The sequence below is a fragment of the Xylocopa sonorina genome, chromosome 2, assembly GCF_050948175.1.
Source record: "Xylocopa sonorina isolate GNS202 chromosome 2, iyXylSono1_principal, whole genome shotgun sequence".
Taxonomy (NCBI): domain Eukaryota; kingdom Metazoa; phylum Arthropoda; class Insecta; order Hymenoptera; family Apidae; genus Xylocopa; species Xylocopa sonorina.
Genome location: NC_135194.1, coordinates 8833840 through 8852715, shown reverse-complemented (window position 1 = coordinate 8852715; position 18876 = coordinate 8833840). Strand labels below are relative to the sequence as shown.

General features: G+C 37.5%; 1 protein-coding gene across 10 annotated transcripts in view; it reads left to right on the top strand.

The window, feature by feature from the left end:
* LOC143433193 (uncharacterized) overlaps positions 1-18876 on the top strand; it is a 76672-nt gene that overhangs the window by 807 nt on the left and 56989 nt on the right. For all 10 annotated transcript variants that reach the window (XR_013103101.1, XM_076910401.1, XM_076910400.1 and 7 more), the window contains exons 2-4: positions 370-543; positions 945-1284; positions 1385-1565. Coding sequence is in view for 9 of the 10 variants with exons in the window: in XM_076910401.1 (XP_076766516.1) it covers positions 370-543; positions 945-1284; positions 1385-1565 (695 nt within the window). In the remaining variant the exon portion in view is untranslated. The remainder of the gene's footprint in view (positions 1-369; positions 544-944; positions 1285-1384; positions 1566-18876) is intronic.

The window sequence follows — 18876 nt, the reverse complement described above, 5'->3', positions numbered from 1 at the left end:
ATAACAACACAGTGCTCTCAAATTGATGTTACTAAAAGTCCAGTTGATTATTTATTTTACATACTTCAGCCGCAAGCCTGAGTTTCTATTTGTGGATTTTAAATAAGCATTTTTTTACTAATCGTATAAATAATTATTATTTTGAATATGTACGTACAAGATACTTTCCAATTAGTCGTGTTTCTCGCACATTCTTCGTGTAATTGAATTCTAGATAAAATACTAAGCATATTATGTATTAAATTCAATTATTGTTCTTATTTTTAATATACTGGCTATTGATTTAATCATTCGACTATGGAAAGAAAATAATATCGCTATTTGAATAGTTAATTTTTAAGTTTAATAAATTAAATTGTATCGTTACAGGTTGCAAGAGAAGACAAGTTACCGAAAAAAATATGCGACGAGTGTGTGTATAAAGTAGAATTATTTTATCAATTTTGGAATACAACGGTTAACGCGGAAAAACAACTATTACAATGGCTAGGGGAAGTCAGTATAGAAGACAAGCAGGGTTACGTTACCAACGTACTCAATCCGGTAATTTGTACTTTCACTTAAATATAATACAATTTTCACAAAGTATTGAATTCGGATAGTTACCATTACACATAGAACACCTTGTATAACAAAATCTGAAAGTATAGATTTGTTTTTTTTTTTACATTCAGTTTCGTGTTTACCTTAGATACTGATATTCTTAGTGATAAAAATATTTTAATTTTCACTATTTTGTAAGTTTTTAAATTGTTTAACTTTTTGTATATTTTAATTTTTTAAATTTATTTTCTTACTTAAAATATATATTGTATATATAATAATTTTAATATAACCAAAGCATTTGAAGGTTATATATACTTCATACTCGTAAAAATGATTTTAGTTTAGTCACAAATTGTGCACTGATGTTAATGTAGTTTATTTTTCATACTTAATTGCAGAGTGTAATGAAACAAGAACAGAGTACAGAGAACAGGTTAGATGGCAGTGTAATGCAGCAAGTGGGAGAGCATCAAAATAATATGGGGATGGGCATGATGGACAACATAGGCCTGGGTATGCCAATGATAATATCCAGTGCCAATCAACAACAAATAACCTCAGTTCCTATGGACACAAGTGGTAGTTCTGTACAAACCGTTCAGGCGGTACCTGGTCCAAGTTCGCAAACTACGCATAACCAAATATCACAGAATCAAACGAGTTCTACTCAACAAGAGGAAGAAGAGGAAAGCAGCGAAGATGAGGAAAACTCTGACGAAGAGTGTGACGGAGATGATGGTAGGTCTCGTAGGCTAATATCTGTAATACAGATATTTTGTCACTTTTGAATTTTTATTGATGCAAGAATACATATGTGTGTGTTATATTCTTTTTTCAGGCCTACCCGTGAAAGAAGAAAGCGAAGAAGATCCCAGTAATAGAACGATAGAGCCTACAACTTTTGTAAATGTTTCCCTGGCATGCGATGAAGCAGGTCCTTCAGGATTACAGCAACAGAAGATCTCAGATATGCCTGAGATGCCAATTCCACAATCAGCCGATGGGGATCCCAAATCTGGGTGAGTCTTATATCTATATTTTATATTTTAAGGGCCAAAGGTGCCATTTTGTTGTGGAGATCACGAACATATACACGGACATTCTAATAGTTTTTCTTCTATGCAAATTTAATACTTATATATCTTCTAAGATAAATTCTTTATTTATTTTGATGTGATACTTTCTGTGATAAGTATTAGACGGTTTAAGATCATATTTCATAGTTTCATTTTTACTTTATTTTTCTTTTTACACTTAAAGGTAATAATTATTCAGCAAAATATAATGTTAGTGGATTGATAATTTTGCACCTGATGATACCTGTAATGTATGAAAAAATAATAGATTTGTATTCTTTTTAAAACTAACTGTTATATTCTAGTTGGAGTAAAAAATATAGTTTTTGTACTACTATTTGGCTTGTTCCTTTTTTTTTTTTTTTTTTTATAAGTAAACATGAAAGAGTTAGCCACCTTGTTCGAACGAATAAGGTGCAGTGGAATAACAAGGTAAGTTAATACACACCCCACAACCATCTTTGGCTCTCTGTATTTTGCAATTTGGTATCTGCTTTCGCGATATGCTTAAATAATCTGAATTTTGGTATGCTTTTCATTTTTCCGAGACAATTAAATCGTGCATAAAATGTAAAAAAAAATAATCTTACATTTTATATTAAATGGCTATTTTAGAAGCAACAATTTGCTTAGAAAATATATTCACTGTGTAAACAAATTGCAAAATATGTCAGTATTCTTACATGTGATAGCATGTATTTAGAGTTCGTTTCGGTAAGAGTAGTCCTAACGTAACAATTTACATTCTTGTTCACACATGATGGTAGAGTGTATTGTCTTTATCACAGTTCTCTTATTCAAATGAACTCTACCCTAGTTATTATTGATACGTGTACAATAAATGAACAGAGGGATTCTGTTAACTACGTGTTTTGGTCTATTAAGTCTATTAACATTTCTACGAATTGTTTTTCAATCGTGCGTACGTACGTGAATTGTTTGTTATACGTCGCTTAACGTGTAAAAGCAGCTACTTCATTCCTCTGTTCAATTGAGAACCAGATGTTTACATGTTGTCAGTATCAACATCCCACGCTTACGTGAAGGCACAAAATGCCGCACACCGGCCAACAATAGGCCGACCAAAAATCACAGACTAATATTTCGTAAGCTAACGTCACGATATAATAGATGCTTGGTGCGTATCAAAGTGTCACCAAGCCGTTATAATTCGTAAAAAGCAAAGAAAAAAAAAAGAAGAGAAATATCAAATACCGTTTCTTGTCGTCTTCGTGCTTTCCAATGCCTACGCTTTTACATTATCGTCAGGACCATATATAGTTACATTTAGTACATCGGTTAGTTTATAAGTGCTATCGTTCTCTTAACTGCGCTCAAAACCCGCTGGTAATCGTCTGGTGTTCTTGCCATGAGCTCGGTTTCAATCGATACCATTTATGGCTTGCATCTATGTTAGATGCTAGTTTTAATGTATTCAAGTGTTTGACGACTCTAAATAAGTTCATTTATTCGAATGAAAATGAATAAAACAATTAGAGTAATGATTTATCAAGATGTGAGAAGAGTTGAAGAATAATAAACGAACATGAAGAGGACCTCGGGCAATATGTCGTTTAAGGCGAGTATCATACTTTTATACATATTGTCAAACTTTCGTTTAGCTAATAGTTTTATGTGTGCAATTTGTATTTAATGAAATTTACTTTGTATTGCGTGTTTACATTTTACGCGATGCGGCCAGAGAAATCCGTGATTTTATTCTTTGGCTCTAATCAATGCGCGTTTCAGTACAATTTGTGCTGAAAATTCGCTGCACTTCAAAACTATACAAATTTTAGTCGCGCATTACAGCATTGCGCGTGCATTATTACGTTCGCTGTTTGGAAGAGATAAACAGCCGAACTATTATGCAACATTTTACCCTTTTTTTCATGTTTACATGGAATCAGGCTGCGTTTACGCGCCACTGAGAAAAGTTAATTTTTATACTATATTTCACGTTATTTCATTTGCGCAGTACATTTGCATCAGTACGTGAGAAACTGATGCAGGCTAAATATACTTGCGCACGTATATTACAAGTTACGATTTGGAAATAGAATGATTACGGTGTTTGAAACATTTCATGTTTATCATGTATTTGCTATGTTTTACCATAGTGTGTTCATGTTTTTGAACGTTTCGATATTGTTCACGTTTACGGGGAAAAAGATTTTTTTATGGAGACTGTTAACGAATAAAAGTTTATAGTGAAAGAAGACAAGAAGACACTGTCGCGGATATTGGATACCATTCCAAAGGTGAGAATCCAATTCCATTTAATACTACATTAATTTGATTTCTCTAAATATATTGTATCTTCGTAAAGATAATAATTTTTAGCAAGGGTTTGTCTTCCTCTAACTTCTTCGCCAGATTTTGTAGCTTAACTCTTTTATTTTTTTTCTGCTGGTTTGCTGTAGAAATCTTTAATTTCTTTCTCAGTTTGTGCCAATTACTTTATTATGAGTCTAGAGATGTGAAGGGGCGAGAGGTAATTTAACATATAAGTAAAACGCGCGATTGCATCATTTCAATTACGTTAATCCACTTAATATAATAAAATAGCGAGAAATAACAAGTATAACATTTTTATTTAACGGCCTATTTTATATATGGAACGTTAAAATAGATTTTAGAATGATAGAATTGATTATGGAAATTATCGAAGGACAAGATTTGATAAGAACTTTAAAAGGTAAAATAAAAGTACGAACAAAACATTCTTTACGATTTTCCGAAACCAATAGAGTTTTATCTTACGAATGGAATATACGAAGATCGTGAAGATGTTTAACAGAGACCGATGACGACAAAACTCTCTAAGCTCGATCCGCACTTTCACTCTCATCGCACTCTGTACTTGCTGTATATCTCGAAGTAAAACCACAACGTCCAAGCACTTTGCACGATTCACTTTGCAAAAGTAATCACGCAGCGTGGATTCTCTTTCTTCGCTTTTTCTATCTATTCTCACCGCCACCCTGTTGCAAAAGAAAAAGAGAGGGAGAGCAAGATCACAAGAACGAATCAAAGAAAAAAAAATGCCTGTGTATACTTTAGTGCTGTTCGCTGGTGGTGCATTGTCCTTGGGTTTTATCGATTTCAGGGAAGGAAACGAGACGTTCGGCGGATTGTCAGGGATGCTACGTCAAATACTTTCTCCATCGCCCGAGACGGGGGATACCGGTTTACCCGTCACTTGTACCTTGCTTCAGAACAACTCTATGTTCTCCAATCAGTCGTCGATGATGTCCTCGACGTACCAAACTGTCCCATCCCACTTGCAATCCATTTGTTCCGATCAGACGCTCCTGGATCACGTACAAATAATTACAGAGTCTTACCCCTGTTCTACCTGTGGCCTCGAGTTTCGAAGCGCCATGAAACTGAATTACCATATAAGAACCAGTCACCCGGCCCTACCAGAATTCGAGCACAGTATCGAGAACCCGATGAGGTACTCGTGTACCATTTGCTCACGGACTTTCTTTGCTTTGAGCCACTTGAGGATGCACGAGGTTACGCATTCCGCGCCGGCGACATCCTGCGCGCCGATCCCAACGATATCGACCTCGCAGGTGAACGTCGAGAAGACGTTCGCCTGCGATCGTTGCCAAGCCAGTTTCCGGTATCGCACGCTACTCGAGCGTCACCGAAGAATGCACGAGATCGGTCAGGAGAAACCTTACTCCTGTCCCAGGTGTTTGATGCGCTTCGAGACTAGAAACTTGTATAATCATCACGCGAAAACTCACAAGCCGGTACTGACCTGCAACGATAGACTAAACGACACCGTAGTGTCTTCCGGTGATCCGGTCACTAGCAGTATTACCGGTACCGTCCCGTCGCCGAACAAATCGGCGGTGGTATCGTATCCGTGCGACTCGTGCTCGAAACAGTTCGCTAGCATCGAATCCCTGACTACCCATAAGGCTGTACACAGGTCCAGGCCGCTCGTTTGCGACGTCTGCGGCAAAGGTTTCACTCATCGGAAGTACTACGTGGTGCATCAACGTATTCACACGGGGGAGAGGCCGTATCTTTGTGCCATGTGCGGGAAATCGTTCACACAGGCGTCCACGTTAACCGTTCATCGCCGGTATCACACAGGAGAACGTCCTTACACGTGCACGTTGTGCGGTAAAGGATTCGTTACCAGAACCATCATGCTGAATCACATGAAAAAGCACTGAACCTGATCGTCGTGGAACACGATGAGAAACGTTTTAACGGGTATACGTTAAAAATATGCACGCGGGATACACTCTCTCCGTGCTCTGTTGCGATAGTTCATTATTTCTTTAAGTTAACATTTACCTTGTTGATTAAATGTTTAGTCTCTGTGTTGTGATAGGACAAGAGAAAGAAAAGAGGAATTCGGTATTTGTATTTGTTTCTATGATAGTTGATAGGAATAGGAGTTTATTAGATAGCAAGTTGAATTCTTCGTGTTTCGAAGATTCGATTGAAAATCATTATTTTATTCGAGAACCGTAACTTTTGGTTTTAAATTAATCGCAAAGTGCCTCAGAATCGCTTACAAATAGTTCGCCTTATCAAAGTATAATGCATATTAGAAATTCGTCGGGATTATTGCGTTAATATCTCTACAAAGTTTAACGATAGTGGAAATTCACTGCATTCTTTTAATTCTATCAAATCTGTTAATTATTAATAAGATTGCATAAAAGCATTACTAGTTAATTAATCTTACGTATAACATGCATGTCGTCACTGTGATATTGTTCGTTCGTGTTACATTCTGAACAATCAAACTGATAGATCACTTTTTCGATAATTAACGTTTTTAATTTTTTAATTTCATTTGAAAATGTCAGTTTCGAACGCGAAATTTGCTTCAACTAAAATTAGTACCTGTTCGACGAACTAACGTTTAATGTGCCTAAAAAATGGAATTTTTGACAAATTTTAATCGACAAAATGGAAAAGGACATTTCAAATAGAGATGCTAATTATGCTAAGCAATTGCGTGTAGAGTGTTAGAAGTTATTCGATGTTAAAAATATCGTTACATTAGATAGAAAAGCATTAGCATAGAATTGCCCTGCGAGTATACGACTACTTCTACCCTTGGTTAAACCAATAGATGGATGTGATACAGTTAGCATTTCAGCATTGGAAATGAATTCATGTGCCTCTAATTTAATGTAAGTACAGGGTCACTACATATTATGAATATCGTAAAACGTAAGTATGAAGACGCTTAAATATTTCTATGTAACCACGTAAAAATAAGATCTCTGCTATTATTGATATTATTAATAATATAGTTGTAATTAATCGTTGGACGTAATCGTTGCTACAAGATTTCTGAGAACTTTATCACTCCTGAATGTAATTTTTCGGCTAATTAAACTTTTCAATGTTATTAGAGAGTCGAATAACTATTTTCTTAATAGCATTTCTTTTTTGTCGTTATTCTAGTGATTTCTTTTTTAATTATACTAAAATAAAAGGTATGGTATTAAAAGAAAACTAATATTAATTCTGGTTTTTATTGTATCAAGTTTGGGAAACTTTTATGTGATTAATATTTTGCAACAATGTTACTAAATGATATGATCTGGCTGTATAATCGTGATATGAATTATTAATTGAGATAAAGATCAGAATTTTTTGTAAAGGATTATTTTTAAAACGACAATTAATTCTGATATACCGTGTTACGAATAAATGGTCGATATTTCTTAAGAAATTTATTCCCATCAATATTAATATATGTTAATGAGAGAGAAAAAGATATTAAAATCTGATGTAAGTATGGAATTATAAGCTGGTATATAAATTCAAAATGGCGGATAGCATCATGGTTGGATCGTCGGTAAAACAGTGTACTGCATGCGGTAAGTGTACGACAAAGAATTGACTTCAGCTAAAGTATGAACGTGCTACAATTATTGTACAAGTTGTTAATTATCTAACGGTGTTCTTGTTGATAAAAAATATAATGCAACGTATGATAGTTATTTTTTTGCGCTTACTGCCCACATACGAGCGTTATAATCGATGCCCTTAATCATTTTATTTATTAATTTGTATGATTAAGCGATGTACAAGTATAAAATCGAGCATGACGTAGAAAACTAGTTAAACAGTCTCGATTTGGGTAAAGAGAGTCGAGTATTGAAATGACTAATCCGGAAGTGTATTGCGATGCCATCGGGTAATATACTCGCCGAATTGAATGTTGTCAATGATTTTGAAACAGACGCGTAAAATAAATTTACAACGAGCATAAAGGAAGCTTAAACGTAATAATTCGATAAAGGAAATACTGGAAAGCACCGAGGCACTTTATGAAGTATTAAATCTCGTAAAAATAATTACGGATGTTTGAGTACTTGTCCCCGAAAGATATAAAAAAAAAAAAACGATAACAAGCCCCCTAAGAGGAAAGAGTAAAAGTATATAGACCGAACACGAATAGTACATTGATTGATCTCCGTTTTGTGTCTCTCTTCTTTCCAGATATTTTGTGTCAAAGCTTGAGATGCTACCTGAGGATCAGGAAGAGTGCGGCCCGAGCGACATATTCGATCAGGAAGACGACACAGAGCAGCTGCTCATCACAGATCGTTTGCACGTGCCCAAGGTAGAAAGCAAGATAATCATCTCCGATGATATCATGCAGTGCAATCTCTGCGGAGACAGTATCGTTTCCGAGGAAGCCCTCGCGTTGCACCTAAAACTGCACGAAGGCGATGAGATGCAGTTAGAGGACGATCAACTCGTTTGCGAGCACTGCGGTTGCAGCTTCGCCACGACGTCCGCGTTCAAGCAGCACCAATTGGAACACGAAGCGAGCGAGGCTCACGTTTCCGAGATGTGCGATCGGGACGGTATGATGGTTCATAAAAAGCGTCACAATATCGAGTACGAATGCGAGATATGCGGTGCCATCTTCGTTTCCGCCAGCAGCTACGAGGAACACCAGACCATGCATTGCAACGAGAAACCATTTCAATGTGAAATCTGTAACGCCACGTTTCGTTACCGCCAGGGACTGAGGTTGCACGCCAAGCTGCACCAACCTGACTACGTACCACCCCAGAGGAAGCATCACTGCGAACTGTGCAACAAACGTTTCTCTCGGAGACAGGTGCTGTTGGTGCACATGAAAACGCACGGGAACGTGGGACCTCAGAACGAGTACGTTTGCCCGGTTTGCGGCAAAGCAGTGTCCAGCAAGACTTACTTAACCGTGCATCTGCGCAAGCATACGGGCGAGAAACCGCACGTCTGCGATCTTTGCGGCAAGGGGTTCATCTCGCAGAACTATTTGAGCGTGCATCGGCGCACACATACGGGGGAGAGACCGCACAAGTGCACCCATTGCGAGAAACGATTCACCCAACGCACCACGCTCGTGGTGCACCTCAGAGGCCACACTGGCGACCGACCGTACCCCTGCACGTGCTGCCACAAATCGTTTGCCTCGAAAACGATGCTGAACTCACATCTGAAGACGCACGCGAAGCAAAGCGCGCGTCAGCAACAACAGCAACAACAGTTGCAACAGGAGCAAGAGGCTCAGCGCGAGGAGCAATCACTCGATACGATCACTATACTGTTACCCAGTTAGGTTGACTCGCGCGACAGTGATGTAGCTACACTGAAATGATCGAAGCCTTTTTGGGGGGAGTTGTTCACTAGCAGAGCGGATGAAAGTTACTTACGTTTAGATATGGTGTATGGGGTATTTAAGTCATTTATGATTGAGTGTTGAAGTCGATCGTAATTGAAGTTCGGATGCTCGTTTATTTTTATACGAAAATGCTATCGTGGCAGTGGAACAATTGAAATATCGAGAGAAATATTTCGTGTTAGTATTTGGAGCATTTATTTTGCGCGCAACTAGTTCCATATTTAATCATTATTCGCAATTTTTGAATGTAAATTGTATATTGATGAGACATTGGGCGTCCTGTGAGAGAATATACGAATATCCAGTTTGCTACAAGTTGTGTAGCAATGTACCGAGAGTTTAAGTCTTGAAGAGCATTGCATGAAACGCTATGCCCATGCTATACGATTTCCCCGATACCGCGTTTAAAATGGGGAACTGCATTTGAATCTCGGCTGAAGATTTTAATAGTCTACGTCTTTTTTTACATTTGCATTTAATTGTTTTATACGACGATCATATATATAAAAACCAAATGTAAAGATAATAGGTGTATCTTAAAGAGAATTCCATTTTATTAACGTTTAAATTTCTCTTGATCATTTTTTTCGTAACTTTAACACGACGGCCGCCAAGCGTACGTATAAAATACGAAAATCGTAAACGTATAAGAGAGAATGACCAGCGTTATATATTAAAAGTTTTCGTGTTTTATACTTGATTCCCGCGCAAACGTCGAAGGAAAATTTTTTACGTGTAATTTTACGAAACATAGCCGTCCACGCATCGAAATATTTTTTACATTATATTTCTCAAATACTCAGCTTTCATTTTATACGCACATGTGATTTAACGGGTTCTTGGTGAGTGTATATACAGCTATTATAGAATCTTGCGAGAGGTGCTTTAAATTAGTGATCGATAAAGATACGATAGTGCCTTAGTTGTTAAGCGGTGCATTCTCCCGTAAAGTGGGAGAAAATTATGTGCATTTATGATGTCCGAATTAACGAATTGCGACGTAACAAGTTACGAAGTTAACGTTATATATGGTATAAATCATATTATTTCAATCAGTAGGGCAGCCTTTGAGCAGTAGCAATTATGATAACGCTTAAATAAGTGCAAATAAATTAAGCGTGAATACAATCACACAGAATATATTATACACGAATAGGATTATGTGAGAATCAGTACTTTAATTTGTGATATCGTCTTTTTGTGTTAAGTACATAAAACAATTATGATGTATGTACCAATTATCTTAAGAGACAATGAGTTTTTTTTTTTTCTTTTTCTATCGAACGTTATTCTCATTCATGACATTGCACTACTCTTAACTTATAACGCAAGTATAATTGCATCACATACTTTAGGGAACGCCTTATTTATCACGTAGCTTTTCCGTGTTGTATTTCGTGCAAATCAAGGGGGATAGTAATTTTTGTTTATCCTTGTAGTCGATAATTGTAGCGTGATTCGTCGCTTTAATGAACCACTTTTTTTTTTTAATGTAGATAGTATTATATTTACGGTAATTAAAATATTCCTTAACTTTATGATTTTTGTTTTCATTGAGGTGAGAATGCAAGTTCGACATCTAAATTTACGATCCTTTAATTCACAGCAAGTTCCCGCGGAGGACTTGACTCAAAAAATATTCATAGCCATAGACTTTTGTATATATAAATCAAACACTGTGCGAGCTGAATGAGCGTACGAGACTGCTGAGCTATCATAATAACTTCTACGATGCCTCAAATATTTGTTTTATTGCCCGAATTGGGTAGGGTAATAGTTTTCTTTTGTAAACAAATTCATACAAATAAATAATACAATAAAGATTTTGCATTATATTAACACACACAAAAATTTATTTAGTTGTTCACACGTTAATATATGCCGATAGTCAAATCGAGAACATTAGTCGTTTGTTATAGATGATCATTTCTAATCGCCAGAATATAAAATAGATACTTTTGAGAGAGAAAGAGAGAGAGAGGGAGAGAGAGAGCGAGAGATCATAACTTACGTAGTTCTGCATATTCATGCACTCATACATGTCGAACGCATTTTGTGCAGCGTGCGTAGACGAGAAAATATCATGTCTCATGTTACTTACACGAATAATTCTGTCAAAGATATTTGCTTGATCGCGTACGAATCGTTGATCATAGTTTCACCGGCTCTCTGTGCAGACTAAATAGCTTCGCTTTTCCGTATCTGAATTGTAACTTTCGCTTCATCTTATTTAAACGGAGAGTTTCATCTTAGAAGAGTGTTCGTTTAATATCAACAGCGAGGAAAAGAGTTAGTTTTAGAAACGCAGAATCAGATACATTATCAAAACACACTTTCACTTCCCGCTGCCGCTGTCCTAACTGCCGAGGTCTCTTCAAACCGCATTAACTCCCTTAATGTCTCGGTTCTATGCGTGCAGGCGTCCGATTCTAAGGCTGTCTCACGCTCTGTTATCTTTTTGCAGACCGAAATGCGTGAAGACGATGCCAGCCAGGCCGAGTCGGTCTCTTAAATCGTCCAAAGAGGAAAGTCGGTTGTTTGTCGTAGTCAAGGATGCGATCGATGACTCCTGCGTCGTTCAGGAGGGTTCGCATCGATGCGAGTCTTGCGACGAAGAGTTCGACACGGAGGCTGTTCTGCTGGTCCACAGAACCGAGCAGTCGATCCTGCGAACTCGCGAGGCGTTGAGAAAGGCGGAAAAGAAATACACTTGCGAGATATGCTGCGAGAGTTTCGCGAGGAAACTGCAGTTGTTCAAGCATCGACGGGTTCGATGCTGCGGCGAATTAACCACAACGGCGGAGAACAAGCAACGTAGCAAGACGAAAGATAAAGCGATGAAACTGAAACGAAAAGAGCAGAGCGTATCCGCAGGCCCGATCGAGTGCAACGTGTGCAACAAGGTGTTCAAGAAGAAGAAATATCTGAATGTCCACAAAACGTTGCACGGGGCGCCTCACATATGCCACGTGTGCGGCGCGAAATTGACCTCTGAGTACTACCTGAAGATACACATCAGAAGGCACAACAAGGAGTTCACGGAGTTCTGTCAAGTGTGCAACAAGGGATTCTACTTGAAGGCCACCTTGAAGACGCACATGAGCGTGCACAGCGACGACAAGCCGTGCACGTGCGAGATTTGTCACAAGTCCTTTGGAAATCGGGTCTACCTGAGGAGCCACATGAAGATTCACAGCCAGCCCGAGAGCAGGAAGAAGTACAGATGCGAGATCTGCGGTTTTGAGACGTTCTACAGTTATTGTTACAAGGAACACCTGTGGACGCACACGGGTGAAAGCCAGGTGGCCTGCGAGATCTGCGGGAAACTGATCAGAAGACAGTACATGAAAATTCACATCAGAATTCACACAGGCGAGAAACCAGAGATTTGTGAATTTTGCGGAAAAGCGTTCAGTTCGAGGAAGTACCTGATCAAGCATCGAAGGACTCACACTGGCGAAAGGCCATACAAATGTAAAATCTGCGAGAAACGTTTCACACAACGGGGCACCCTGAGCGCTCATTTGCGTCGACACGAGGCCACTAAATGAAAAAGAATTTGGTGGCTTGGATTCTTGTTAAATTTTGAGATCGATATTAATATCGTTGGCTCTCTCTCTCTTCGAGATGCTTGACGATTTTGGGAATTATGACGGGCATGTTTCATTATTGGCTAATTCTGTTTGTTTTTTATCTATTTGTACGGGTACTTGCAAATTCGTAATCGCAGGGGAACAGGTACGCAGTTGTCTTGAATATCAAAATTACATGGGATAATAGTAAGTTCTTGGTTTTTAATATTGTTAGTCTATTGCGGAAATCATTTTATTGCGTTTATAGTTGTACGATTGATTCCAAATATTGATGCGTTGAAAGATAGGCCTTTTTAATGTTAGGTAAATTGTTGTGAAACTGCGAATATTCTCGTTATACTAATTATGAGTTGGACAATTAATTAACAACAGACAAATCTCGTATATTGTATATAACGTAATAAAATTAGTGGTACGTAGGTATAAATTATCCTGCTGCTTGTAATATTTTAATACTTGTGGTAAGAACTTGAGGATATTGAACATAATTTTAATAAAATTTAAACGATTTTAAATTTCTTTGAAACTGATTTTCTGATTAATAAATATTAATGTTAGCTTAATAGGATAGAATATTTTGTTGCTTAGAGTAGTCGTACTCCAAAAATAGCCGGTAAGTAGCTAATACATTTCTGAACAAAAAAAGTATGTAGAAAAATAGTAGTTGTTGCAGTAAATTATTTTAGAAAAGAAGTAGTAATAGATATAGAATTAGAAAACGGGTTTAAAATTATTTTTCAACAATACATTAAAAACATACACAAATTTTATAAAACATAGTATCATCTATGCAAGCACAAAGATATTTGCAATTTTGGTAACATCCAAAATTATATCAGTGCGTTCGTATCTATTGGAGACAAAAATGGAGCACTAAAAACTCGTAGTTATGTTCTTAAACGTTTAATTTCTTCTATCGACAATTCTTCGTATATTTGGTTATATTTTTCTACGCATACCTCGCGTGGACTCGATGAAAATCCATTCACGCAAAAGTTCTACATGAAAGTGTTCAAACGGTTCACATAAGATTCGGTCGGGTTCTACGAAGCGTGTAACCGGTGTTGACTCGTCAGAACCAGAAGAAAAATCGTGACCAGCTCGTAAACCTAAACGGAAGAAACCTGACTTAATACGAGAACATGCTAACATGTTACCTTCCATAAAAAACCGCGTCCAATTATGTATCATACGTTGACTAATCTTGTCCGTTGCAGGTCCCTGGAAATCGACGAGGAAGAGACGATAGACGCGATAGAAACCCTCGAGAAAATGGGATTGGTCAAGTACGAAAGCGACGTTTGTACGGTCGAGGAGTTCGAAGAGATCAGCCATCAGGAAATAGTAACCGAGACATTGGAGGACAGCGACACGGACATGAAGTTGATTCTGGAAGACGAGGAGTCCGTTTACGAGTGCGAAGTCTGTAACAAAAGAATAAACAGAAGGTTTCGATTCATAAAGCACAGACAGAACCACGAGAAGAACGGGGAGTACGGTACCAGGTGCAAGGAGTGCGACAAAAGCTTCACGACACGCGAGAAGCTGAAGAAGCACATGATCAAGGTGCATCAGAAGGAGAAACCGTACCAGTGTATGCTCTGCAACAAATTCTTTAAGACGGAGCAGTTCTTGAAGACACATTTGAAGCAGCACAACAAACGTTTCACGTGCGACATATGCGGTATCTCGAAGGTGTCCGGGTACGATCTGCGTCTGCACAAGAAGAAGCACAACGGGGAATACGTGAGCTACTGCGAGATCTGCGGTAAAGGTTTCTACACGAATCAAACGCTGGAGAGGCACTTGGTCACTCACACTGGCGAGAAACCACACGTGTGCAAGGTGTGCAACACTTCCTACGCGAGTGCGTCTTACTTGAACTTACACATGAAGTCCCACGGCGAACGCGAGAAGTACAAGTGCAACGTCTGCAACTTCGAGAGCTACTGGAAGACGGCGCTCAAAGTGCACCTCAAGATACACACAGGAGAGAACCTGAGCACTTGCGAGATTTGTGGGAAATCGGTTTCCAGCAAGTCCTATCTACAAGTCCACATGCGCATACACACAGGCGAGAAACCGCATATTTGTGAGGTGTGCGGCAAGGGTTTCAGTATTCACAAATATTTAATTGTACACTTGAGAACGCATACCGGCGAGAGGCCGTACGAGTGCAAGGTGTGCCAGAAGAGGTTCACGCAGCAGGGCTCGTTGAAGTCGCACATGAAATTGCACAACGAAAGGAAGTGAACCAAAGTCTGCGTGTCGGAACTCTTCGAAGGCGTGTCTCTTAGAGAATAAGAGAGATAAGTGTAATCGATGAAATTTTGGTTATAGTACTATTATAGTTACTTCCATAATACAGTAGGCTCCAAAGTTAAAGCGTCAAGCAACGTTCGATGAAATGAAGTTTATTGGGGCCTGTACACAACAATCGACACTTTTTAACACATTACAGTCCGTGGCTATTCGCTCGAAACCTTCCTCTGGGGCCAGGTAAAAACATAACTATTTGAAGGTTTCTTAGAATCCTCGTACCTTAAACGGCAACGATTAAGAAGATATTTTAACTTTTATAATCTGTGCAATACGTCGCTAATGGACAAACGTGCACGAACATTGAAACGCACAAACTATGTCTACACGGACGGTAATTTGTTAGCAGCCAGGTCTCCTCTCATTAACTTGTCAGGTTTTCCTCGTGCGGTTCGTAGAAGCGATAAACTTCGCATCATTTATTTTCCAACGTTGTTATTCAGGGTGTTTCAAATGGATAGTGCAACCGAGCAAGGTGCTATATTTTATATACGTGGAAATGAGTTGAAAATGAAGAATATAATTTTTTTCATCGCAACGAGAGTTGGAACGTAAAAATTATATTTTTTATTTATTCTTGCACGCAGATTAGCTTCTTTCTCGATTGTTTTGATCGCCTTAGAGCATGGCGTATTGTCGAGGATACTATAGTAGTACGGTATGTGGCATTTGTTTAGAGTTATTCACATGTGTTAATACAATGGAGACCAGAAACTTTCATGAATCTTATTAAAAGATAAAGCAATCTAACTTTCGAACTACATATATTTATACATTGAATTTTAGTGAAAATTCAAATGGTTTTCGAAAGTATCATTGATTCAATCCACAACGCGTTAAATCATGTCTTTGTAGTGTTGACTACCATAATGAGTTTTCTGTAGTCTTATTATTTTAAAACAGTTAATTGAATGATACGAAATATTTGTTGTTTTCTGTAATATTTGAGGTTTTACACGATGTATTTTACAGACGAAAATAATCAAATACAATCATTAATTCGTTTGTAGATCATTTTTTTTATATACGATTGTTTGGAAAAAAAGTAGTTTCAATTATTAAGATATTAGTGCAGTTTTATTTCGACATTTATTACTGTACGTGTTATGTGCAATTACATTTAATCGCGTGTTTTATTTAGTTTATTTGACTGTTAAATTTCTATCTTTAGGATTTGTAGTAACAAAGACTTCTACTTCGAATGCATTTCACTAAGATTTTTGTACGTCTCTTTTATTTCTTGATGCGTTGTGGTAAAACGCAGTATTCAATTTTTTTAAACGTTACAAAACATCGGTACGGGAAGGGTAGTCAACACAACGAATGGTAGATTTTTACTCAGGTGTATCAATACACTTCATAAGTCTTAATTTGTCGGAAAACGAATTTGTACTATTAAAAATTCCCTGACATATAAGTAAAATGTCTTTCACGTTGAGTAAACGTAAATACAAACAATAAATACTCCGGATAATTACCTGTTTGTTGTAGAATTACAACTATCATCAGGAAATATAGGAAAATATCTAAATGTTTTATTTTTATTGCATTAAGAAGCGATACAAATAAAACGAGAGGTAATAGTATCTTAAAATGTGCCATGATGTACAAAAATTAATTAAAAACTTAATTACAGCAAGAATATATTCTGTATGTACAAGTCTTTGTGTTCGTGTTTAATATCTTTGTAATGCTGGCCTAATTTGAAGTATGTACAGAGTGTCCCGTTTTAATCGACACTTATCGAGGAACGAATGCGTCTTTTCCAAATTGTAAATTTAATCTGAAACATTTTTGAGTGTCGTTGATTACAATTTTTTAATTTTGACTTAGTATTCATGTGCATTGATTTAAAGTGGGATACTCTTTGTGTATGATTAATGTCATGAGAAAAAGGAACGATGTACGATAGAATGAACAATCATGAATTATTTATTAGAATGTATTAGTCGAAGTTTATTGCCAATTCGTTATGGAACGAAAAAGAGTTATACGCTTTGCAAAATTGAATTTAACATCGATACATATTTCTTCTTTACATTGTTTATTACACTAGGGTTTTAGTACGTTCATACAATTTTCTAGAAAAGATCAAGAAGTAATTTGTTTTTAGAAAAACGTATCTTATCAGAAACAATTACGCACATGTCCACGTAAGTAAAAATCGATCTCTAAATTCGAGTAAATCTATTTTATGTATAGTAATCGTAATATACATATTTCGTGTGTTCACTTTTTTATATTTTTAATTTTTTTAACGAATATCATAGATCATTTACAGGAAATATTGAAAAGAGACAAAGAACGATCATGTACGGAAGAAATTTCTATTTGTTTTTACTTGATATTCAACTTTTTATTTTTATGAAACGGTACATAGACTAATCTTAAACATCAACTAAAAATCACTGATATATAAGAGAAACAGAGAGAAACGTGCATAGTTTTAAACTTATTTTTTTAGGATTGTATGGATATATTGTTGTAAAAATTGTAGCAGATTAGATACTTAAGCTCTTACTTCCTTTTATTCAAAGTTAAGCACGATAATACAAATGATCTTTTTGTAAATCGTCGGATGTCAATTTTCCTCGGGAAAGAAAGAGAACTATTATGTATAAGTGGAATATAAGCTACTTTTAACTACGAAACGGGAGGAACAACTACGTTGTAACATGAATAGATCACACATTCTGTATATTCATACGAGCAATACAATACAAAAATTTTATCCTTGTAAAAAGCGTTTCCCTTCATTCTGAACAGACTCTATAGAAATGTAACGCCTTCGTAAGTACAGAGGAAAAGTTTCGAAAAGTGGGATCATAATATAAATGCCAAGAAGAAAGAAGAGGAATGAACACGAGAAGTAATCGAAAGTCCAACCTTGTATATTCTTCTGTACGTTCAGTGTATCCAATTATTTTCTGTTAATAAAATACAGTTCCTCCCATAAAGTCGAAGTTGTCGTTAGATCTGAACTAATAAAACAAGAATCGTTATTGACGACGCTCTTTTTTTCATTTTCTTCGCAGATCGCCAACACCAAACACGGAGACGATACCACCAGTGCATACTGTAGTCGCAGCAAAGCCGTTAATAATATACGCGGTCGTAAAACAGGAGGACTACACGACGAGTCAGCAACAGGAAAATTCAGAAGGTTGCCCAACGGGCGAAGATCCGCTTAAGATCTCGAACGAAGAGGAGTCGAAGGAAACGACGAGGGTAGAATCACCCGCCAAAGAGACTGACGCCAATCTGTGGGAACAGTATTCGTCGAAGAAAATCCACGAATGCGAGGTGTGCAAAAAGGTATTCAAGGCGAAGTATCGATACGAGGCCCACATGGTGACGCACAGCGACGTCCGTCCTTATCAATGCGACATATGCGGTAAATCGTTCAAGAGGACCAACACTCTAGCCGTCCATAGGAGGATTCACACCCGGGAAAAGAAATTCGTGTGCGACGTCTGCGGCCACGCGTTCGTCCAAGCCTTCCAGATGACCATCCATCGGATGCGCCACTTCGACAAGTACACCAGGTTCTGCGAAATCTGCAACAAGGGGTTCTTCACGAACGCCGAGCTGCACTGTCACATGAACGTGAAACACGGGGCGAAGGAGCACGTTTGCCAGACCTGCGACAAGTCTTTCCCGAATAATCACACTC